Source organism: Impatiens glandulifera, chromosome 1 (assembly GCF_907164915.1).
Source record: "Impatiens glandulifera chromosome 1, dImpGla2.1, whole genome shotgun sequence".
NCBI classification, from domain to species: domain Eukaryota; kingdom Viridiplantae; phylum Streptophyta; class Magnoliopsida; order Ericales; family Balsaminaceae; genus Impatiens; species Impatiens glandulifera.
In genome coordinates this window covers 53,990,229-54,014,639 of record NC_061862.1, presented here as the reverse complement: position 1 = coordinate 54,014,639, position 24,411 = coordinate 53,990,229, and the positions used below count along the sequence as shown (strand labels likewise).

Genomic DNA, 24,411 nt, shown 5'->3' with positions numbered 1-24,411 from the left:
TGTGTTGTGAAGTGGTTCGGCCAGAGCTGAATGCCGAGTCTTCAGTGTTGGGGGTGTCGGACAGCGGATTAGCCGATCCGGTTGGTTGTCTATCCCCCTTGGTACCGGATTTTTCTTTTACCGGAACCGCTTTCTTACTGGCTGTCTTATTCTTTCGGCCACTTGTAGAACCGGAGGCCTTCCTTTTGCATTTCATGTCCTCCGGTTTGATGAATTGAGGAGACTTTATAATCTTGCTGGGGGCGAGGAGAACACCAGGGCCGGTGTTAATGTTGAAATGACGCATTATTTACCTAGTGGGATGGTGTATCCCCATGACCGAGTGGATGTCGGATCCACCATATCACATAGGTTTGAGAAAACTACCTTTGCCCAGTTGATTTTGATGTCGTTGACTAAACCGGCAATCATTTCAATTTTCGCCCGGGTGAGACTGTCAAAGTTCCCTCCTCTTGCTTGGACCGATTTTGTGAAGATATCACACAACGGTCTATACGCCGGTTTAAGAGATGATTTCTTACCGAATACCACGATAGGGACCGCTGTTTCCGAAAAATCCCGGCAAGCCGCCTGGAAGGGTCCTCGTCCATGACCACCGAGAAGTCGCTCCCCTCGGAGGGCAGATGCAATATCTCAGCGACCGACTTCTTCGTTAATTCGAGCCGTTTATCGCCTATGGTTGCGATGATTGTTCCTTCGGTCAAAAATACGGTTAGGAAGAATTCGTTGACCGCATCCTGATATAGGACGAATGGACCGCCCAGAAAGTGTTCGAGACCGGACTCGGAGATCTGGGTTAATACCCGCTTTGCCTCCGCCGAGCCGTTCGTCTGAACTTCCTCGAAATCAACTTGGATAATGTGTTTGAACAGCATTGATTCACGACCCATTTTAGATAATAGGACCGAGAGATCAAGAGAGTAAAAGATTTGAGAGAGTTGAGAAAGTTGAAAGCTAGAGAGAGAAAGCCGATTCGCGTGAGAATGAAAGGAAATGACTAAGGACCCTTTTTATAGTTGCGGTTTGGAGTTCCAACCGCCGCGAACCGTCACATCAGGTTTGGGCGGGGATTTTCCCTCCAAAGACCATGAGCGGGAAACCATGGGCAGGAATTGATGATCGGAAACTTATGAGCGGGAAGAGATGGGCGGGAATTTTCCCTCCAAAGGTTTTGAGCGGTCTTTTGATTGCGATTATTTAACCGGAAATGAATCGGTTTTTCTCGTAACCGTTAATTAAGTGAAGCGACTATTTTACCGTGAGGATGCGGTTTTTGATTTTGACCGGATATTTCAATGAAGTAATTTAGCGATAACAACCGGTTAGTCAGTTAGATGGATATTCTAATATTGCGAATTTTTGACCGGTTATCAAGCTTAGAAATCAGAAAATCATTGAAAGAAAGGTTACATGATAGAAACCGATACATTGATCGGTTTAGAATACATAAGAAATAAAAATACAACTTATGTAATAACTATTCTAGAGAGTTTGTCCTCCACCCCATCCTTATCGAGAATATTCGATGGGGATGCCGGTGTACCTAGTCCAAATTCTGGACGATACTTAAAAAAGAGTCGGCTTAAGTGAGGAGCGTAACTGAGACCTCTTTTGGTCTACACCATAGTCCTCGGGTTATTGAAGATGACCGATGACCAATTTATGGGTGTATTACTGACAATGTAGGTCATCATGTCGAACACTCTCTTAGAGTAGTGTTGGTTCGGAGATTGGCAAATGATGGATCGGTTGATAATCTCGTAGAGTAGTTGGATATGGTGGTCAATGCGGGTTTTCAAGCCATGGTTCTCCACAGGCACCTCGGTTCCGGAGAACAGTTCTGAATAGTCGGTCGCAGCACTTCCCACCCGGGATGGGAAATCGGAAAACCCTTCAGTGGGTAAATTGAACATTTGAGCGAATGCGCTCTCGTCCAGAAAAACGAAGCGGCCTCTCACCGTGGAAACAATGAAATCTCCTCTCATAGATGCATTGTTTAAGAACTCGGTTACTTCCGGAATGAGTATAGGTCCGGATTCTTCGAGAAAATCACGAAGACCGGTGTCGATTAGTGATTCAAACATTAGTTCCTTTGTTTCCAGATCATCATATTCCATGCATGAGTCGAAATCAATGCTCAAATAGTTCCTTAGTGTTTGGCTTGACATGTTTTCAAACTTTGCCAAGAGAGAGAGAGCTCAAGAAATTTTGATTTTAGGATGTGGTGAGTTGATAAGGTGGGGTTCCTTATATAGATCCGAAATTGGAGGGAAAATAGAGACATTTATTGCTGAAATTCAGTTTTGTCTCATTTATGAAGGGAATATTTATGTTTTCAAAACTCCTTGGGAAGGAGTTACTTTTGACCGGTTGCGGAGCTCGAGGTAGAGAATTTAGTTAGAAAGTAACTAAGTTTGTAATTTCCCATGTAGTTGGAAGTTGAAAGTTACGTTTCATTAATGGAGGAAAGTACATGAAACTGAAAGGGGAATAATTAAAACTTAAAATAGCATAGACTAAACCGAGATGATCATGATAGAGTGGGACACTGATACAACCGGTGCGTACAACAAAATGACCGGTTGTAGGAAGGAGTTGACTTAGTTGCCGGAGGAGTTGAGGTGACGGTTCTTCCTCTTCCAAGCCTTCTCAAACCGCTCATAAAATGAGTCGGCAACCTCCTTGGTTATGACTTGGGCCTGGTTCAACCCTTCTCCTGGACAGAGTGGAACCCCAAGTTCCAAAAGTAGGCAGCTAATCTGGGGGATGTGACCGGTTTGGCGAATGCCGATCATCCAGATCATGACATCGAACAACACCCTTGACCAGTTGACTGGTGTGTTCGTTGTAATTGCAGACATCATGTTAAAAACTGTCACACAGTAGGTGTTTGTCACATCCCTTCCTAGGATGCTTCGACCGATAACATCGTTGAGAAGCTGGTACTCAGCTCTCAGCGATGACCTGGCACCGTTGTCATCGACCGGGCGGTTTGACCGAGCAAAGCTTAAGGAGATTTCGGCCTTTAGTTCAGCCGGAACGTTTAGGTCGGTTAGCCCTTGCTTTGGAAGATCGAAGCATCTGGCGAAGTCACTTTCTGTGAAATCAAACACGGTCCCTCCCACTTTGGACTGAATGTGGGTGTCGAAGTTTGGGGTACCTCGGAAAACCCTGGCATTGTAGAAAAATTCTAGGACTGTTTCTGGGAAGATGACATATTTGTTATCTAGGAAATATTTGAGACCGGTGTCTTTAATTGACTTAATCATCTTTAAGACTTCATAGTGCTCAGTGTCTTGAGCTAAATCGAAATTCACTTGAAGGATGTTTAGGAACTGAGACATTTTGTCTTAGTAAGAGGATGGGTTGATACTTTTGAATATTTTGTCTGATGTTTGCCTAAGTTATATATTAGTGGAGGGATGATAGTATTATCCAGTGGGTGACAATTGATGTATTCTATTGACCATAGGATAGAACAAATTGCATCAAATAAGTATGCCTACAACCTAGGATGTGGGTCATAGGCCTAGACGGTGAAAGATATCATATCTTCACGTCTTTTGAGGTATGACCATTTTTCTTTGAAAGGGTAGTTTTTCATAACAGATAAACCTAAACACAGATAATAATTCCATTTTTGTTCGGAGGCCAAATAATCCGAAGTAAACTATTTCCAAACCGGTCGGTTTTCAGTCATTTGTTCCGATGCGGTTATTTGGTGCATGCACTAAGTAACCAGTCGGTTTACTCCAACTTTTAGACAGAGCGGTTCTTCAATAGGTACCTTGGTGAATTTGGAATCCGACAATTTAGGAGGAATTACCGGTTTTGTCTGTCCGAACCGATTTTCCCTTTAGACATTTTTAGAAATAAGTTGATTGATATCGGTTAAGCCAAGTATGAGTCTGAAGTGAGAAAACTTAGCTTCCTACAGAGGCTTTGTGAAAATATCGGCTACTTGTTGTTCTATTGATACGTATTCCAGCCGGATGTGCTTTAACATAACATGTTCCCTGATGAAGTGATGCCTTATGTCGATGTGCTTGGTTCTAGAGTGTAGAACCGGATTGTAAGTGATTGCTATGGCACTTGTGTTGTCACAGAATATTGGAGACTCTTCAGCTGTGATACCGAAATCCTTCAGTTGTTGTTGGATCCACAGAAGTTGTGAACAGCAACTTCCGGCTGCCAAGTATTCAGCTTCTACGGTTGACGTGACAACCGGTGTCTGTTTCTTACTGTGCCATGAAACAAGCCGATCACCTAGGAATTGGCATGTTCCGCTGGTTCTTTTTCTGTCAACCTTACAACCTGCATAATCTGCATCTGAATAACTTGTGAGGTTAAAAGATGAGTCTTTTGGATACCACAGACCGACTTCAGGGGTTCCCTTTAGGTATTTCAAGATTCGCTTTGCGGCTGTGTAGTGAAATTGTTTTTGATTAGCCTAGAATATTCCACACACACCGACTGCAAATAGTATATCCGGTCTACTTGCTGTCAGGTATAGGAGAGAGCTGATGATTCCTCGGTAAGATGTCAAGTCTACTGCTTGACCGTCATCATCCTTGTCCAATTTGACGGATGAACTCATTGGGGGTAGCGACCGAGGAGCATGTATCCATCCCAAATTTCTTTAGAAGTTCCTTTGTATATTTGGGTTGACTGATGAAGGTTCCTCCTTCTAGTCACTTAACCTGAAGACCTAGGAAGAAGCTTAATTCTCCCATCATACTCATTTCAAATTTGTTAGTCATCAAGGTTGAGAATTCATCACATAGCTTAGGATCGGTTGAACCGAAGATGATATCATCTACATATATTTGAACAAGTAGGATATGTTCCTTTTTCTCAAATTTAAATAGTGTTTTGTCCACCGAACCGATGGTGAAATCATGTTTTAACAAGAATGCGGTTAGTATATCATACCACGCTCTAGGAGCTTTCTTTAGACCGTACAATGCTTTGTTTAACCGGTATATATGATTAGGTAGGTTAGCATTTTGAAAACCGGGTGGTTGTTCAACATATACTTCTTCACGTAGCTCACCATTCAAAAATGCACTTTTGACATCCATTTGAAAACCTTAAAATTTTTTAATGCAGCAAAGGCCAGAAAAATCCTAATGGCTTCAATTCTAGCTACAGGAGCAAATGATTCTTCAAAATCAATGTCTTCTTCTTGTTTGTATCCTTGGGCCACTAATCTGGCTTTGTTCCTCGTGACAAAACCTTCTTCATTGAGTTTATTTCTAAATACCCATCTTGTTTCTATGACCGGTTAATCTTTCGGTCTAGGGACTAGGTACCAAACCTTATTACTCTCAAACTGGTTTAACTCTTCTTGCATTCCCAAGATCCAATCCGGATCTGACAATGCTTCATCCACTCTTTTCGGCTCAATCTAGGATATATAAAAGCGGAATTGAAGTATTCCTCCAGGATTTGTCGCCTAGTTCGAACGGGTTCTGAAGGGTCACCTATAATTAGCTCAGGAGGATGATTTATGTTTCTTTTGAGATTCGGTTCAGGAGTGTCTACCAAATCACCGTTTACTTGATCAAGGCTAGACGTATCGGTAGGCTGAACAAGGGTGTCAGACCGACCGATTTCCTCGGTTTGAACCGAAGTGTCAGCTCCCTGCCGTGTGACAGCTTGATCCGACTGGATTTCATCATTACTCATTTGGTCATGGACAAACCGTCTAAAAACCGGAATCTCATCTTCACTATCAGAGTGGATATTGTTGTTTTCCAATCTATTGTGTAGATCAAAGCATGATGTAGTGTTGCTTTCAACCGATTCATCGAAAACGACATGAAGTGATTCCTTCATGGTTAAGGTTCTAGTGTTATACACTCTATAAGCTTTACTGACTGATGAGTAACCTAACATGATCCCAATATCGGATTTTGCATCAAAAGCAGATAGGTAGGTTTTGTCATTTATGTGAATGTAGCATTTACAACCGAAAATCTTAAGATACCTAAGGTTGGAATATACTTCATACGGTGTTTTGTTGTGAAACTTATTGATCAGAGACCGGTTTTGTGTGTGACAGGCGGTATTGATAGCCTCGGCCCAGAATTTCTGGGCAATACCCGAATCGGCTATCATGGACCGTGCAGCTTCCTTAAGAGTTCAGTTTCTTCTCTCAGCCAGGCTGTTCTGTTGAGGAGTCCTAGCACTAGACAACTCGTGTCTAATACCGGATTCATCAAGAAATGCATTTAGAGTACTATTTGTAAATTATGTTCCTCTATCACTCCTAATGCTATTGATGCGTGTTGATTTTTCATTCTGCAAACGTTTAAGCAGTGTGATTAAATTTGATGCGGTTTCACGTTTGGATGCCAAGAATATTATCCATGTATACCTAGAATAATCATCAACAACTACCATAGTATAAAGCATACCTCCTAGGCTGACGACCATAATCGGTCCAAATAGGTCCATGTGAAGGAGATCTAAGCATCGACTAGATTGAATATGTCCCTTACTCTTAAAGGTTGACTTAGTTTGTTTACCCATTTGACATGTTGAACAGACCATATCCTTATTGAATACTATATCAGGAATTCCTTCAACTAGCTTTTTATCGCGGATGTAATTCAAGGTTTTCAGGTTTAAGTGGTTTAACCTTTTATGCCACAGCCAGGTTTGATCGGTTTTAGCCACCATGCAAATAGGGTATTCTACTTTATTTTTCCAATCTACCTTGTATATATTTCCTAACCTATTTTCGGTTAGTAGTATGATACCTTGAGAATTTTTGACTAAGCATGCATGTTTAAGGATTTCTACAGTGTACCCAGCATTACACATTTGACTAATGCTTAACAGGTTAAAATGTAGGTTTTCAACTAAGAGTACATTATTAATTGTTAAGTTACCATGGACAATCTTACCCTTGCCCACAGTTCCACCTTTTGAGTTGTCACCGAAGGTGATTAATGCACCGGTTTCTATTCTGATGTCGGTTAGAAGATTGTTGTTCCCGGTCATGTGTCTAGAGCAACCGCTATCCAGGTACCACTCGGAGTTTCCTAGCCGTTTCTTCATATCCTGAAAAATATATATATTTACAACTATTTGGTACCCACATTTACTTGGGTCCACAAGCGATTAGTCCCTTAGGTATCCAGACTTTAATAAGTCGAACAACCTTCCCGGTTATGGTTCTAACTAGTTTTCCTGCACTAGGTTTGGAGTCTTTCTGCTTTCCTAAGAGTGCCTTATTTGGAGGTGGTCTTTGGTTTAACCTGTGTGGTTAGGTTTTCTTGCCTTTGGGTCGGTTGTCTTTTCTTCTCTTAAGGTGAAGCCATTTTTCGGAGTTAGTTGGACTTACGTACGTTAATTCGTCTTTCGGATATGAGGCACTTAGTTCCTCTTCGTCGGTTAAGGAGCTCTTGACAAAACTTACAAAGGGAAGGTTATCCTTTGTGAGCCTTATTTTGTCGGGATGGTTCCGGTTGCGGGATTTGTTGTTCTTGTATCCAAGACCGAACATGCACTTGGGATGTCTATTATAGCTACACATTCTGTTCACCATTTCACTGGATCTTTTCCATGCGGCTAATCGATACTAGATTTGGGCCTCATCCTCTTCGGTCAGCTCTTCAACTAACTCCTTGAGATGTTCGGTCTCAGAGGATAGTTCAGGTGCTGCCTCGGTTTCCAGGATTCTATCAAGTTGAGTGATTTCTGGTTCGGTCAAGGTAGGTACTATGGGGTCGGTTCTAAAGTTGAGTTGGTTAGGTATTAATGTTAATAGGTTCTTATACTCTGCTACCATATCATTTAGTGCATTAAATAACTCATCTTTAGTAAATTCATCACAGGGAGAGTCAAATACCTGTTCCTCATTTGCCATGAGACATGTGAGATCATCATCACTGTCACTGTGAGCCCATAAGCTTCCTCCATTGTCGGCTATCAGTGCTTTCTAAACTTCACTTCCTTCACCGGTTTGTTGATAGTTATTTCGGTGATTCTGATCGTCCAGTTTCCGGTCATCTCTCCTCGGTTTTCTGCATTCTCACTTGAAGTGTCCCAAACAATTGTAGTTATAACATCTAACGTTAGATTTATCACCGTAGTTATAGTTGTTGTTTGTCGGTTGACTTCTCTTCATGAATTTGCCAAATTTCTGTGCAAGCATTGCCATGGCATCCTCGGTGAACTGTTCAGCGGTTCTGATTGGTGCAGGGACAACCGGTTCTGTGGATGTGACCAACGCTCTGGTTGATGTTGAAGCTGAAACTTCTTCTTCAGTCCTAGATCTCATTTCAAACTCATATGTCTTAAGATCTTCGAATACATCATGTAGCTTCATCTTGCTTAGGCAGTTTGATTCCCTCATCACCATTGTCTTTATGTCCCATGCACTTGGAAGAGATCTTAGCGCTTTCATGATGACCTCCTTGTTGTCATACTTTTGCCAAGAGTTGCTAGCTCGTCTATCACACCTGTGAACCGGTCACTATATTCTCTCATTGTTTCTCCTAGTCTCATCTTGATATTTTCAAACTTCTGAGTAGCCACCATTATCTTGTTTTCCTTGGTCCTTTCATTTCCCTCATTAATCTGAATCACCGCTTCCCATATTTCCTTTGCAGTTTTGTAATCTCGGACCTTGCAAAACGTATTCCTGTCCAAACCGTTGGAGATGCGGTTTCTGGCATGGTTGTCCAGGTTGTTTCTTCTCTTGTCTTCAGCTGTCAATTCCTTTCTGTCTTTATCAATTTTTATCGGTCCTTCAGACAGAATGAACTGCATCTCGTCATCCATGGTGATTAAATGCAGGTGCATGCGTGCCTTCCAGTTGGCAAAGTCGTCACCTTCTAGCATTGGGGGCCTATCGAAAGACATGCTTGCTTGAGTATTGAAACTAACTGCTCTGATACCAATTATTAGGATCTAGGTCGCGGCTGGGGAACCGGGGTCTGGCTGGTTAACGTGTTTCCCTCAACGGGTGGTGATTAATCCGGTTAGAGATTAACACCGGGGTTTCAATACTACACAAACTGTCACAAACCCTTGAACCCAGTTCAAGTGCGGAAATGGTTTGTTTCAGGTTGAAGCAGCACACACACGAGATAGGCAGAACTGGATTTGAATAAGATAGGTTTGGAGATTGCTGGGTCGGTTTTGCAGCTTAGTAATTTGGTTTAGGTGATGTTGAATCGGTTGGAGCGGTATTAGTATGTTAGTGCAGATTGGTTAGAATGTAAAGCCAGCGGAAAGTAAATAACAAGACAGGTTTTTATGGATGTTCGGAGATGAAACTCCTACGTCACCCCTTACTCTCGAAACCGCGAGAAGGATATTCACTAAGGAATACACAACACAATCCGATCGAGACTTATTTTCTACTCGATAACACCCGTACAATTTTAACCGAAATTGTAATTACTCTTCAAATAAACGCTTAAGCTCTTTAGAGAGATAGAACACGATTTTTGACTCAGGCTGTAGAAAACTCTTAGAACTTGTAACCACATTTATTCCTCTTCAGCTCCTTCTTTTATAGGTGAAATGTGCCAACGGTCACATTTCATTTCCTTGAATCTGATTGGTTGAGCAGAGGTTCAGTGATTCAGACCTGGCGGTCTAGTCTTCAGACCTGGCGGTCTAGTCTTCCAGTGTGTAGGTCAAACCGACTAGGTTTATCTTTTACTCAATATGGAAACTGTCGGTTGGATAGTTGCCTGTACCTGGAAGATTGCGTTTCTGATTTATTCTGAAGTAGAAAGATCCTGCCGGACGATCTTCTGCAGCCTGTAGACTGTCCTCAGACTTGTATGAAAGTGGCAATACTAAAGTCTGTCCCTTCGATATCATCCTCAACAGATACCCGAAGTATCTATTTGTACTGGTCGGTTGTTTATGTTAACCGGATGACTTCCGTTTTATCCATAACTTCTGATTGACCGAATGTTCTATGATTTTGGCCTTCTGATTTGACCAGTCTTATCTTCTTGTTCGGTTGGATTGCTTGACCGATTGAGTGACTTGGCCGGTTGAGTTACTTGACCGGTTGAGTTTGTTAACTGTTCCTGCACAAGAGGTTTGTTTTTGTTAAGTTCAATTTAACTGATCTAATTTTATCTAACAAAGTCGAACCGTTCAAACCCTTGTTCATAATATCAGAATGCTGCCTTTTCGACCAAAATCGATTCAAGTGGATTTTCAATCCGTATCCACTCTACAATCTCCGAGTATGTATAGGATGTTCGAATCGCTAAAAGCTTCTGGGCTGAGAAGATTCCTCACCCCTCATGAAACCTATCACGAACAGCTAGTTAACGAATTCTTCGAAACCGCTAGCTTCTATCAAGACAGTGTTATTGCTGGAGCTGTAATGGGCCTGATGGTCTGTATTTCAGAAGAATCTTTTGGTGCGTTCTTCCGTCTTCCAAAAGAAGGTATTGATGATTTCTCGACCACTCCTCCTAACCTAATGATTTCGATGATGAAAGTCTTTTCCGATTCCCCTGAAGTAGATATTCATGGAAAGAAAAACCTCCTGAAGGTTGAATATGCTCTCTTAAGCGATATCATATCGAAATCCCTTCTGTCTAAAGAAACTTCTTACAAGTATTGTACGAAAGTCTTTCAGAAAATGGTTGCTATCACTAGGGGTGTTCCCATGAACTGAACAAGCTTTCTCTTTGGGAATCTTGTCAGAATGGATGTTGCTCGGAAGAAGATTTTTGGATTTGATAGTCCTCTCAGCTCTCTTCTCTGTTTTCTCGTGAACGAACCCGGTAAGAGCTTTCCCCTTCCTTCTAAGATCCTGAACTACCATAAAGTGGTAGATTACATTCAAAGGGTGGAAACGCTCAAGTCTAAGAAAAGGAAAAGAGAAGACTCCAACTCCCCTCTAACTGCAGTCTTAGAGATATCTTAGGTTGAAGTCTATCCTTTCCAAAAGTCATGACCAGGAAGAAGAAGAAGAAGACTAGTGATTAATTGTCTTCTTGAAGTTATTTTGAACGTTTTCATGAAAATTTTGGTAAACTTATTTTGGTCACTTTGAACAATGTTTTGAGTGTTTCTTCTAAAACACTTATATGTGATTATATTGGATGTTTTTGAGTGATTTACTTGTATGGACTTTGTTTGTTTATATGATGAATGCATGCTTTGAAATTTATATGCAAGTCTACAATTTCTTCATCAAAAATGGGGAAATTGTTGGGTCAAATTATTTTGACTAAGTGTTGAAATAATTTAACCACTGATATTTTGAGGATGAAATAACTTATGAGTTTTTGATACAGGTGTATTAAGACAATATGTTATAAGACTTGGATCTAATGAGGATCATTAGACCAGTTTTGACTTTCATTACATGGAATTAGACGTAAGTCTAATAGAACTATACGTACAGTCTAACTCATCGGAGTTAGACGTGTAGTCTAATAGATGTAAAGAATTAGACGGATGGTCTAATGAATACACGGAATTAAATGTTAGTCTAATAGAATTAGACGTACAGTCTAACTCATCGGAGTAAGACGTACAGTCTAACTCATCGGAGTTAGACGTACAGTCTAACTCATCGGAGTTAGACGTACAGTCTAACTCATCGGAGTTAGACGTGTAGTCTAATATATTTGTAATTAGACTGACTGTCTAATTGATATTCGGAATTAGACGTAAGTCTAATAGAATTAGACGTACAGTCTAACTCACCGGAGTTAGACGTGTAGTCTAATACATTTGTAATTAGACGGGTAGTCTAATTAATGCGAAAGTTAGACGTGCGTCTAACTCCTTCAGATAAGTCTGAGGTAGAACCGGAATTAGACGTGTAGGTCTAACTCAGTGGAGTTAGACGTACCGTCTAATGGTTATTGAATAATTAGATGTGTAGTCTAATTGATGCGAAAGTTAGACGTGCGTCTAACTCCTTCAAATAAGTCTGAAGTAGAACCAGAATTAGACGTGTAGTCTAACTCAGTGGAGTTAGACGTACCGTCTAATGGTTATTGAATAATTAGACGTGTAGTCTAATTAATGAAAGTTAGACGTGCGTCTAACTCCTTCAGATAAGTCTGAGGTAGAACCGGAATTAGACGTGCAGTCTAACTCAGTGGAGTTAGACGTGCAGTCTAACTCAGTGGAGTTAGACGTGCCAGTCTAATTGTTATTGAATAATTAGACGTGTGGTCTAATTAATGAAAGTTAGACGTGCGTCTAACTCCTTCAGACAAATCTGAGGTAGAACCGGCATTAGACGTGTAGTCTAACTCAGTGGAGTTAGACGTACTGTCTAATGGTTATTGAATAATTAGACGCGAGTCTAATCTATTAGACCAGGCGGTCTAATAGACGTTTTTCTATTAGAAGGAGATGACCTATTTCATTAGACTGATTTTCACAATCCGTCTAACTGAAATACGTCTAAGCCAGACCCCCGTCTCTATCAATAAAGCCGATCCTATCAATATGATTGTGTTTGATTATATAAAGAAGTGTATATGTATGTTTGTGTTTGATGATAATATGTATGTGTTTAAAGTTTGATTATAATGATGTGTTAGAATTGTATAATATTTTAAGGATATCAAATATGTTAAATTAATGTTGTTCAAGGTTACTAGAAAATGAAACACCAATTAAATTAACTAATTATGAAGTGGTAATACCGAGAGATATATCATTAACTTTCGGTATTATGCTTCTATACCGAAAGATGTTTATAAATCTTTCGGTATTACTACTTCATAATTTGTTAAATTAATCGGTGTTTCACATTCTAATCTAAACTCTTAACTAAGTTAATCAAGTGTGTGTTATTTTTTATGTAGAGGGATTGTGTTTAATTTTATAAGTGTATATGGTTGTATTTTATTATATAAAGTAGTGTATATATATGTTTGTGTTTGATGATATTAAGAATGTGTTTAAAGTTTGATTATAAAGATGTTTTAGGATTGTATAATGCTTTAAAGATATCAAATATGTTAAATTAATATTGTTCAAGGTTATTAGAAAGTGAAACACCAATTAAATTAACAAATTATGAAGTGGTAATAACTAGAGATTTAAGTATATCATTCGGTATTAGTCTTCAAAATCGAGAGATATACAAAAAATCTCTCGGTTTTTCTCTTTTTTAAGTAGAGAGATTGTGTTTAATTTTATAAGTGTATATGGTTGTGTTTTATTATATAAAGTAGTGTATATATATGTGTGTGCTTGATAATTCTAAACGGTCATTGTATAAAGATGCTCGAATAACAAAATCATCAACACTACTGAAACTTCTTAACATTAAGAATGTCGGTCAATGGACAAATGCTTCATTCGATATGTTACTTAAAGATTACATATTACTGATGGACGCTCAATTGTCAAACTCATACTACGAATGTTAAAAATTCATTACAGATAGCGGACTTAAGTATGAGATGATAGATGCATGTAAGAACAATTGTATGTTATTTTAGAAGGACGATAAAAATTTAGAGTCTTGCAGAGTTTGCGGACTTTCTAGATGGAAAGTTGACCAAATAAGTGGGGTAGTTCGAAAGAAGAAAAATAGAAAATTCATGCCCACTAAGGTGTTAAGATATTTCCCTTCAATACAAAGACTATACGTGTCCTAAAAAACTACTTCAATGATGAGATGGTTTAAGGAAGGAAGAGTTGATAGTGATACATTGAGACATCTAACAAATTCATTAACTTGGAAAACATTTGATGATAATTATAAAGATTTTGCATCGTACTCTTGAAGCGTGAGACTGAGTTTATCAACCGATGGGTTTCAACACTTTGCAAATGGGAAAAAGTCATATAGTGTATGGTCAATTATTCTCGTTCCTTATAATGTGTCACCTACTACTTGCATGGATTCTAGTAATTTCATTCTATCTATGTTAATTTCAGGCTCAAAGAGTCCAGGAGATGTAATTGACATATTTTTTTAGTCATTGATCAACGAGTTGACTAAACTATGGAAAAGTGGTGTGGGAACGTTTGATGCACACACCTCACAATACTTTAACATGCGAGCGGTGTTTCTATGGACAATTAACGACTTTCCAGTGTATGAATTTGTCAGGGTGGAATACGAAAGGGAAATTTGCTTATCCTTGTTGTAACAATGACACTATATTTCTTCGATTAGTTAATGGTCAGAAATAATATTACATGGGTCATAGACGCTTCCTTCCACCAAAGCACAAATACAGAAAGGATAAAGAGTCGTTTGATGGTAGAACATATTATAGAGAGCCCTCAAAATTTTTAACGTGGCAAAAATTTATGAGCAAGCACGAGACCTAGAAGACACAGTTCTTACTACGGATCAGAGTAAGAAACCAAGATATATCATGAAACACAATAAGACAATTGGAACAAACTTAGCATTTTCTTCTATTTGTATTATTAGAGATCACTATTATTGAGACATAATTTAGATGTGATGCATATTGAGAAAAATATTTTTGATAGCGTGTTGGGAACAATAATGAATGTGAAAGAGAAGACTAAGGATGGTCCTAAAGTCCGTAAAGATTTACAACTATTATGCATAAAATAATGGTTACATCCTGTAAATGATGGAGGAGTTGTTCATTATCCAAAAGTTTCTTTCACTTTGTCCTCTGATCATAAAAAACCTGCAAAGATTTGGAAAGATCTCTTGGTTTTTTCCTAGCAAGAAAAACCTAGATATTTCAAATAACCATCGGTTTTCACTTTAGTATCTAAACCAAGAGATTTACGAAATGTCTCGGTAAATAATTAATTACATTTACCTAAAGTGGTAATACCGACGAATGCTGAGAGTTACTCAAACTCTCGGTATTATGTCTATACCGAAAGATATAGGGTCATTACCGAGAGATTGTACTCTCGGTAATGACATTTTTTTAGTAGTGAATACCGAAAGATTTGGGTATATCTTTCGCTAATTCACCATTCCAACACTTAAAATTATTTTAATGTTTTCTGGGGAAGAGCCAATAACGAAAGATTTAGTAAATCTTTCGCTAATTCTCCGTTCTAACACTTAGAATTATTTTCATGTTTTTTGGGTAAGAGCCAATTCCGAAAGAATTGGGTATATCTTTCGCTAATTCCCCATTCCAACACTTAGAATTATTTTCATATTTTTTGGGGAAGAGCCAATACCAAAAGATTTAGGTATATCTTTCGTTAATTCCTCATTTTAACACTTTGAATTATTTTCATATTTTTGGGAAAGAGCCAATACCGAAAGATTTGGGTATATCTTTCACTAATTCCCCATTCCAACACTTAGAATTATTTTCATATTTTTTTGGGAAGAGCCAATACCAAAAGATTTGAGTATATCATTCGCTAATTCCCCATTTCAATACTTAAAATTATTTTCATGTTTTTGGAAAAGAGTCAATACCGAAAGATTTGGGTATATCTTCAGTATTGGTTTTTCCCAACACTTAGAATTATTTTCGTATTTGGGGGATGGGGTAATGTCGAATGATATTTGAACATCTTTCGGTAAAAAATTCTCATAACGAAAGATTTATGCATCTCTTGGTAAAAAATTCTATTAACGAATTTTTTCCCATTGGGGGCTTTATCGAAAGATTTATATATCTCTCGGTATAATCTGTCCGTAACGACCAATTTTCACTGGTGATATATATTTATATTTATTACTATAATATAATAATTAAGGACATTTTGAAAAAAATACAGAACCTCCTTAATAAATATAAACTACAATCCTTTTCTTTTAATTAACTTAAGTTGTTTTCCTTATTATTATAAATATATATATAATATAATAAATATGTAGGAAAATTAAACATATGTGTATCAAAGAGAAAAATGTGGTTAAATATCATGAAATCAAAGATAAAGAAAATTTTGTACAAGAAGAAAGCAGTATGAAGAAGAAGGTGAAACATCAATCTAATCATGTTGAAAAGATAGTTGAGGATTCTCGATCAAATCAAGTTGAAGTGGTTGTTGATGAAAACAGATAGGAAGATACTTAGGTTAATCAAGATAAAGAAGAAAATCCAAAGGTTGATATTGAAGAATCCAAAGTTGTTGAGGATTCTAAAGTTGAAGCTGAAGAAAATAAAGATAATGATCTCGAAATTCATGTTAAGAACAACAAGGTGAAGAGCTCAGAAATCGTGAATAATAATTCTTTCTATCAAATCAGACGGGTTCATATAAAAGAAAAAAAATCAAAATGAGAATATGCAGTATTCATCAACTTCTTCAGTTCATCCTCCTTTCATTGCAAAAGAAAGGGGGAGAGGAATGATAAGGAAAAAAGGAAGACAACCAGTTGAAACATCGGGTTGGAATGGAAATAAAAATCCTGATTGGTATAATTATGATTTGATACAGTTTATAATCTCTCTTCGTAGTCTTTGTTTTGTTGAGTTATGGAGCCTACACTTATAATAAACTCTACATTGTTAATTAGAGTTTATTGGGTTTTCTTTTTTTGGTTTTGGGCTTGGGCCTGACCAAAGTTATTTAGGTTTATTACCTGAATGTTTACCCTATAAATATGTGATTATTAAGGGTTTACATTGAAAAACAGAATTCTAGAGAGATAAAGTGTGAGGCAAAAAACTCTGTATTCCTTCTTCTTCATAGTAAATCTGGTGGTGGCTGAAGTGGATGTAGCTCAATTTGAGTGAACCACTATAAATCTGTGTGTTCTTGTGTTCTTCTTTCTTGTGTTTTTACAGATTGTTTTCAAACTGGTAGGATTTGGGAGATACAAATCCTAACAACTGGTATCAGAGCAGCTGGTCTAGATCTGAGCATTGGAAATGATGGCAAGTGAGAACAGTATAGGACATGGGATTGGAAGATTTTATGGGACAGATTATGCCTTCTGGAGAATGCAGATTGAAGATTATCTCTATGGAAAGAAGCTTCATGTTCCTTTGAGTGAGAAACCAGAGAAGATGGATGAAGCTGAATGGAAACTCCTTGATAGACAGGTTTTGGGAGTTGTCCGATTGACGCTAGCCAAAACAGTTGCTCACAATGTAGCAAAGGAGAAGACCACCATGGGTCTGATGAAAGCTCTTTCTGATATGTATGAGAAACCATATGCTAACAACAAGATACACTTAATGAAAAGACTCTTTTACTTAAGAATGGTTGATAGTACTTCTGTCACTACTCATTTGAATGAATTCAATACAATTGTGAATCAATTGCTATCTGTTGAGATTGATTTTGGGGATGAAGTTAGTGCCCTGATTTTGTTAGCATCTCTACCAAATAGCTGGGAACCTATGAGGGCAGCAATTAGTAATTCAGTTGGAAATGCTAAACTGAAATTTGTTGAAGTTAGAGATCGTATTCTTGCTGAAGAGGTTCGTAAAATTGATTCTGGTGAAACGTTCAAAGGTTCTGCTCTGAATGTGGAAAACAGGGGCAGAGGTAATGATAGAAATTTCAACCGAAGTAAGAGCAGATCTATGTCAAGGAGCAAGAGGAGTCAGTCCAAGTCTGGGAGGAAATTGGTAAACAGGGTCATCTGAAGAGGAACTGCAAAGCACCGAAGAAAAACGGTGATGATAAAAATGATGCAGCCAACGTTGTTACAGAATCTGTCACTGATGCGTTACTTCTGTCTGTTGATAGCCCGATAGATTCATGGGTTTTGGACTCAGGAGCGTCTTTCCACACCACTGCTCACAAAGAATTAATGGAGAATTATGTGGCTGGAAACTGTGGGAAAGTTTATCTCGCAGATGGTGAGCCACTGGATATTGTTGGCATTGGTGACATCAAATTGAAGATGGCAAATGGTTCTGTTTGGAAGATTAATAAGGTGAGACACATTCCAGGTTTAATACGCAATTTGATCTCTGTTACACAACTTGATGAAGAAGGTCACAATTTCAGTTGTGGAAATGGTGCATGGAAGGTGACTAAAGGAGCAATTGTTGTTGCTCTAGGTCACAAAACTGGAACGTTATACACGACTTCAACTTGTAGAGAAACAGTTGCTGCTATAATTGATGACTCGAAGAACATTGAGATATGGCATTGCAGGTTGGGCCATATGAGCGAAAAAGGGATGAAAATTCTTTTGAAGAATGGACAGATTCCAGAACTGAAGTCTGTTGAACATCAGTTATGTGAAAACTGCATTCTTGGAAAACAAAAACGGGTGAGTTTCTTAAAAACTGGGAAGGAGCTCAAGAAAGAAAGACTAGAGTTGGTACACACTGATGTGTGGGGACCTGCACCTGTTTCTTCTATTGGCGGATCATACTACTATGTGACTTTTATAGATGATTAAACAAGAAAAGTATGGGTTTACTTTATGAAGCACAAGTCTGGAGTATTTGCTATTTTCAAGAAGTGGAAGGCTTTGGTTGAAAATGAAACAAATCAGAAAGTTAAGTACTTGAGATCCGACAACGGAGGTGAATATATCAATTCAGATTTCAAAAAGTATTGTGATGAGAATGGGATCAGTATGGTGAAGACTGTTCCCCGAACGCCTCAAGAGAATGGAGTAGCTGAAAGAATGAATCGAACATTGAACGAGCATGCTAGAAGCATGAGATTGCATGCAGGGATGCCTAAAACCTTCTGGGCAGAAGCTATTAATACTGCTGCCTATTTGATAAACAGGGGACCCTCTGTTCCTCTTGAATTCAGAATTCCTGAAGAAGCTTGGAGCAATAAAAAGGTAAACCTTTCTTATTTGAAAGTGTTTGGATGTTTATCATATGTTCATATTAATGAATGTGATAGGAGCAAGCTTGATCCAAAGTCTAATAAATGTTTTTTCATTGGTTATGGTGATATCGAGTTTGGTTATCGTTTCTGGGATAATCAAAATCGGAAGATCATTCGTAGCAGAAATGTTATCTTCAATGAACAGGTTCTCTACAAAGATTGTATTGGGAAGACATCAGGTGGTGATTCCAAGTTGGAAGAGACTAGTACAGTCGATTTGAGAGAATTTTCAGCTGAATATATACCGGTTGTCGAAGAAGAACAATGTGTTGTTGAAGATGAAATCGTTGAGAACGTGGCCCCAGAGGTAAATCAGCAAACACCAGTTATACAGTTGAGAAGATCATCAAGAAATCGAAAACCAGTTGAGAAGTGGTCTCCATCTCTAAACTATATCTTGTTGACAGATAGAGGTGAACCTGAATGCTATGAGGAAGCAATACAATCTGATGAATCGGTTCAGTGGGAGTCTGCGATGAAAGATGAGATGGACTCTTTGATGTTGAATCAGACTTGGGAGCTCACTGAGCTACCAAAGGGAAAGAAAGCACTTCACAACAAATGGATCTTCAGGATTAAAGAAGAACATGATAAAACCATGAGGTACAAGGCAAGGTTGGTTGTGAAAGGATTTCAATAGAAAGAAGGTATTGACTACAATGAAATCTTCTCTCCAGTAGTTAAATTGATGACAATTAGAACTATTTTGAGTTTGGTTGTGAAAGAAGACCTTCATCTTCAACAAATGGATGTCAAAATTGCTTTTCTTCATGGTGATCTAGTTGAAGAAATTTATATGCGACAACCAGAAGAATTTGAAATCAAAGGAAAATATGAGCTTGTGTGTAAGCTTCAGAAGAGTCTGTATGGTTTGAAACAGGCTCCAAGGCAATGGTACAAGAAGTTTGATAGCTTCATGAAAAGTAACAATTTTTTTAGGTGTGAAGCTGATCATTGCTGCTATATCAAGAGGTTTGATAAATCGTACATTATTCTTCTTCTCTACGTTGATGACATGTTGATTGCTGGAGCAAGCTTGTATGAGATTAACAAGCTTAAGAAAGAGTTGTCTGAAAAGTTTGCAATGAAAGATTTGGGTGTTGCAAAACAAATCCTTGGGATGAGAATTTTCAGGGATGAAGAAGTTCTCAAGCTTTCACAAGAAGAATATGTGAAGAAAGTTCTTAGCAGGTTCAACTTGTATGATGCAAAACCAGTTACTACCCCCTTAGCTAGTCACTTCAGACTATCTAAAGATCAGTCGCCTTCAACAGAGGAGGAGAAAAATTACATGGCAACTGTTCCGTATGCCTCTGCCATTGGTTGTATTATGTATGCGATGGTTTGCACAAGACCAGACATAGCACATGCAGTGGGAGTTGTTAGCAGATTCATGAGCAATCCGGGTAGACAACATTGGGAAGCAGTAAAGTGGATACTACGATACTTAAGAGGAAGTACGGGTCTTGCTTTGTGTTTTCGAAAGTCTAATATGGGTTTGGAAGGATATGTTAATGCTGACAATGGTGGTGATGTTGATAGTAGGAAGAGCACAACAGGGTACATTTATACTTTGGGAGGTACTGCAATCAGTTGGGTTTCAAAATTGTAGAAGATTGTTGCTCTTTCTAGTTGTGAAGCAGAGTATGTTGCTGTGACAGAAGCTGCTAAGGAGATGATGTGGTTACAACCCTTTTTGCGAGAATTGGGTCAAGACTACGAGGAAAGTGTGTTGCGATGCGACAGTCAGAGTGACATTCATTTGGCAAAGAATCATATTTATCATGGCAGGACGAAGCATATACAGGTTCGTTATCATTTCATCCGGCCAGCTTTAGAAGATGGAGTATTAGTTCTTGAGAAGATTCCAGGGAGTGAGAATCCAGCTGATATGTTGACGAAAGCTGTGACAAATGAGAAACTGAAGTTGTGTGCAACTTCAGTTGGTCTTCTTCATTAAGACACCGAATGGAAAGCCACTACCGATTGAGAGATGATGAAGTTAGTCTCCATGTGGGAGATTGTTGAGTTATGGAGCCTACACTTATAATAAACTCTACATTGTTAATTAGAGTTTATTGGGTTTTCTTTTTTTGGTTTTGGGCTTGGGCCTGACCAAAGTTATTTAGGTTTATTACCTGAATGTTTACCCTATAAATATGTGATTATTAAGGGTTTACATTGAAAAACAGAATTCTAGAGAGATAAAGTGTGAGGCAAAAAACTCTGTATTCCTTCTTCTTCATAGTAAATCTAGTGGTGGCTGAAGTGGATGTAGCTCAATTTGAGTGAACCACTATAAATCTGTGTGTTTTTGTGTTCTTCTTTCTTGTGTTTTTACAGATTGTTTTCAAGCTGGTAGATTTGGGAGATACAAATCCTAACATAATTATAATTTGATACAGTTTATAATCTCTGTTTGTAGTCTTTGTTTTTCGTATGTTTGATTGCTACTAATCATGTTATTTACGGTCGTTTGATAATCATCTTTTAATCATAACTAGAGTTTGTCTAGTTTTTGATTTTTAACCCTCCTACTTTTTGAGATTTTAATAGAATGGTTTTAATCGTTTTTCCAATATATATATATATATATAATATTTTTATATATTTGAAAATTAATGAAAAGGGAAGAGATAAATAATTAACTAGGATTAAAATAGAATGATAATAAATAATAAAGAAAGACAAAAATAAATACCAATTTTATTTATTTAGAATTAACTACAAAATGTCAATTCATTTCAGGCCTCATTCCATTCAAATTTATTATTATTATTATTATTATTATTATTATTATTATTGTTGTTGACATATGTAAGAAAATCCGCAACCTCCGTAATAAAAGTAAACCCCCCAATCCTTTTTCCTTTTGAAAATACTTGGAAATTTTAAGTCATAACAATTAGAGTTTGATACAATTTCTTTAAGAGACCAATGATAAGGAGTCTTCCATTTGTTTGGCTCCTTCATGACTTGAAGATTGCGGACATGACTAGCTATTTTGTAATGTCTAGGAAATGCCCCAATGCCCATCTGAGTAGTCGTGTGGAACCCACGACGTGAAGGTTTTGGTTTTGAGTAGACATCTCCGCCCCATAAAATTTGATTGACGTTTGCACCTAAATTGCTGAAAATATCATGTGGCCAATATCCTATCGTTTCATTTTGCACTTTGAGCCACCAGTCACCTGTTTGATTTGCCTGTCACGATTAAACAAAAGAGGGTGAAATGATGTTTGATTTTTTTAGGTTATTTAAATAACCCAAAACTCAAAAAAGATGGCCTAAGGATCTTACTAAGGGTCTTCATTAGTAGGTTTGTGAGATGAATTAGTTATTTGGGTTTAATCTTAATTAATAAGCCTCTGAATATCTTATACATCATACCATATCAAGATCTAGACTAATTAAAAGGATTACGACATAATTCTAGATATTTCATTTCAAACCTTATAGACAGAAATTTGTATCTCGGTCAATATTGTATTGTCCAATTTGGAATTTATCGGTAGGGGCGCGCCGATGGCAAATGTTTGGCTTGTTTGCACGAAGCCAGGGCATATGAGATTATAACATCCTGTACCGTTATAGCCATTATTCTGCATTGCCGCATAAACTAGGTTATCGTACTAAACAAATTTCAACATTGAATAATGTTACAATAATAATCTTAAAAAAAACACCCATTATGTTGGAAGAGTATAGAGAGAACTCACTGTCCAATATATGAAAAACCTTGTAATATTGTCTCCATACATGTGGGGATGGACCTAATTAATTAATTAAATCGATAATAAATTAACTAAACAAGATATGTATATAAATAATGTTTTGACATAAATGTTCAATTGAGTTTTGTACTTACTATCAAACCGGCTTCAATAGAGTTTGATTTCGGTTTGCCAAGATCAGTTACGAGCCAAAGTTGCACTAAACTGAAATCACCTTCCTCTGTTCGAGGGTTCGATACACTGAATCTTGCAGAACCTCCATAGTAGTTTCCTTTTTTATTCGATACCATTGCATACTAACATTTTTATTTCTACGTTACATTAAATTTTTTTAAAAGAATAATATGATTTAAAATGTAAAAGAATAATCATACCTCATGCTTCTTAATTGCAACATTCTTGATGGCTGGAAGTGAATGAAACGAGGAAGTTTGACGTCTACGGGATCTTAGAATAGGGACTGTTTGAAATGGGCATTCTCCATATATATGCCAGTCCTGGACAATCTTGGGGATATAGTTATCCCTTTTCATCTATAAACATTAATTAATTAGCTTAATCAGATTCTAAAGCGTGTCTGATGCCCTCCAAAGGGATTTCGCCCCGTCACAGCTAACGATGAACTATAGATCTTGATTAAAATTTGAATTCAGATTACGAACCAAGAATTTAGGAAATAATTTCATGTGCTATAATGTACCTGCTCCAAGTTAAGATCGAGCTGCGAGCTCTTAATCAATGGATTGTCGAAACTGATTTGTTTGTAAATATTAACACAATCGATAATATCTTCGTTTAAAGTCTGCATACATCATAAATGATTTTATTGTATAACCTTAATGTTGAAACTGAAAAGAAATAAATAATGATGATGATGGTGATGAGTGATGACCTTGATGGTTTTAACAGTTCCTTTGGGTTTTGGCATGTACATAAATGTTGGAGTGGCTTCTGTAAATCCATGGTGTAACAAATGGGCTATGGCTATTATCCCAAATGAAGGGATCAATGCAAGGAAATTCATCATTTATAGAAATACATTCAAGTAGGATTCATTGTTTGAGAGTAATTGGTGGTGTGTTATATAAGACTTCTAAAGCTTTCTTATGTTTAAATCTATTAATTTTAAGAACAAAAAGAAGAAAATACAGATCTGATATGATCCCAAAGTATGTAGGCATTAATTATACATTTTCTTTTAAAAAGAATTAATTGTATCATAATAAAATATAATATATATAATCCAATGGGAAGACATTTCTTTTTCTTTTGTTTAAAAAATTACAATTTACATAATTTTATATAAATTATATAGGGATAAAATCTACTTTTTGTTTTAAAAAATAAGATTTACATTCATGGACTTTTTTAAAAAAATAAATAAATAAAGATATACATAATTTTATATAAATTATACAGGAATGAAAAAAAAAATAAGTCTTTTAAGTAAATGAAAACTCAAACAAACCTCTATATATCATAGAATAATATATTTATAAAATATTATTAAAATATTAAAATATAATAATTATATTAATTCACTTATAAGTTTAATATAATATCTATACATATTAGACTTAAACCATATAATTTAATATATACTATTTAATATAATTTAATATATATTATTTAATATAATATCTTTATGTTTTAAGATGATATTAAATTCAAAGTTATCATTTTAGAGCACATAAAAATGATAGTCTAGTTTTTTTTTTTTTTTTTTTACTTTATAATTGGTTAGTTTAGCTATTTATAGATGGCTCTTAATAATTTATTTATTATATTTTTTTTCAATAATTATATTTTTAGATATTTTGTTAATATTTTTATTTTATTCCATTATCATAGACTCACAATTTTTTTCGTTTTTGTTTCAACTAAAGGTGAAAACATTATTGATATAAATTATACAGGAATGAAAAAAAAAAAAAAG

At 37.0% G+C, this 24,411-nt stretch overlaps 1 protein-coding gene across 1 annotated transcript; it reads right to left on the bottom strand.

Moving 5' to 3' along the window:
- Positions 1-10,338: 10,338 nt before the first annotated feature.
- LOC124928136 lies at positions 10,339-23,502 on the bottom strand. Its single transcript, XM_047468667.1, has 8 exons — positions 23,368-23,502; positions 23,176-23,277; positions 22,850-23,008; positions 22,610-22,771; positions 22,194-22,373; positions 21,661-21,945; positions 10,601-10,801; positions 10,339-10,485 (listed from the first exon to the last, which is right to left on the bottom strand). Exons 1-8 carry the CDS (start codon positions 23,500-23,502, stop codon positions 10,339-10,341), a joined length of 1,371 nt encoding a protein of 456 aa, XP_047324623.1.
- Positions 23,503-24,411: the final 909 nt, after the last annotated feature.

Bases quoted from the DNA above. Each gene is read 5' to 3' on its own strand.
- LOC124928136 (XM_047468667.1), bottom strand. From the start codon at position 23,502: ATGATGAATTTCCTTGCATTGATCCCTTCATTTGGGATAATAGCCATA. The intron at 23,278-23,367 runs GTCATCACTCAT...TGATGTATGCAG, and splicing joins GAACTGTTAAAACCATCAAG to ACTTTAAACGAAGATATTAT. The intron at 10,802-21,660 runs GTATCAAACTCT...ATGGTAGTTCAG, and splicing joins ATTGGTCTCTTAAAGAAATT to GATCTTAGAAGGAAGGGGAA.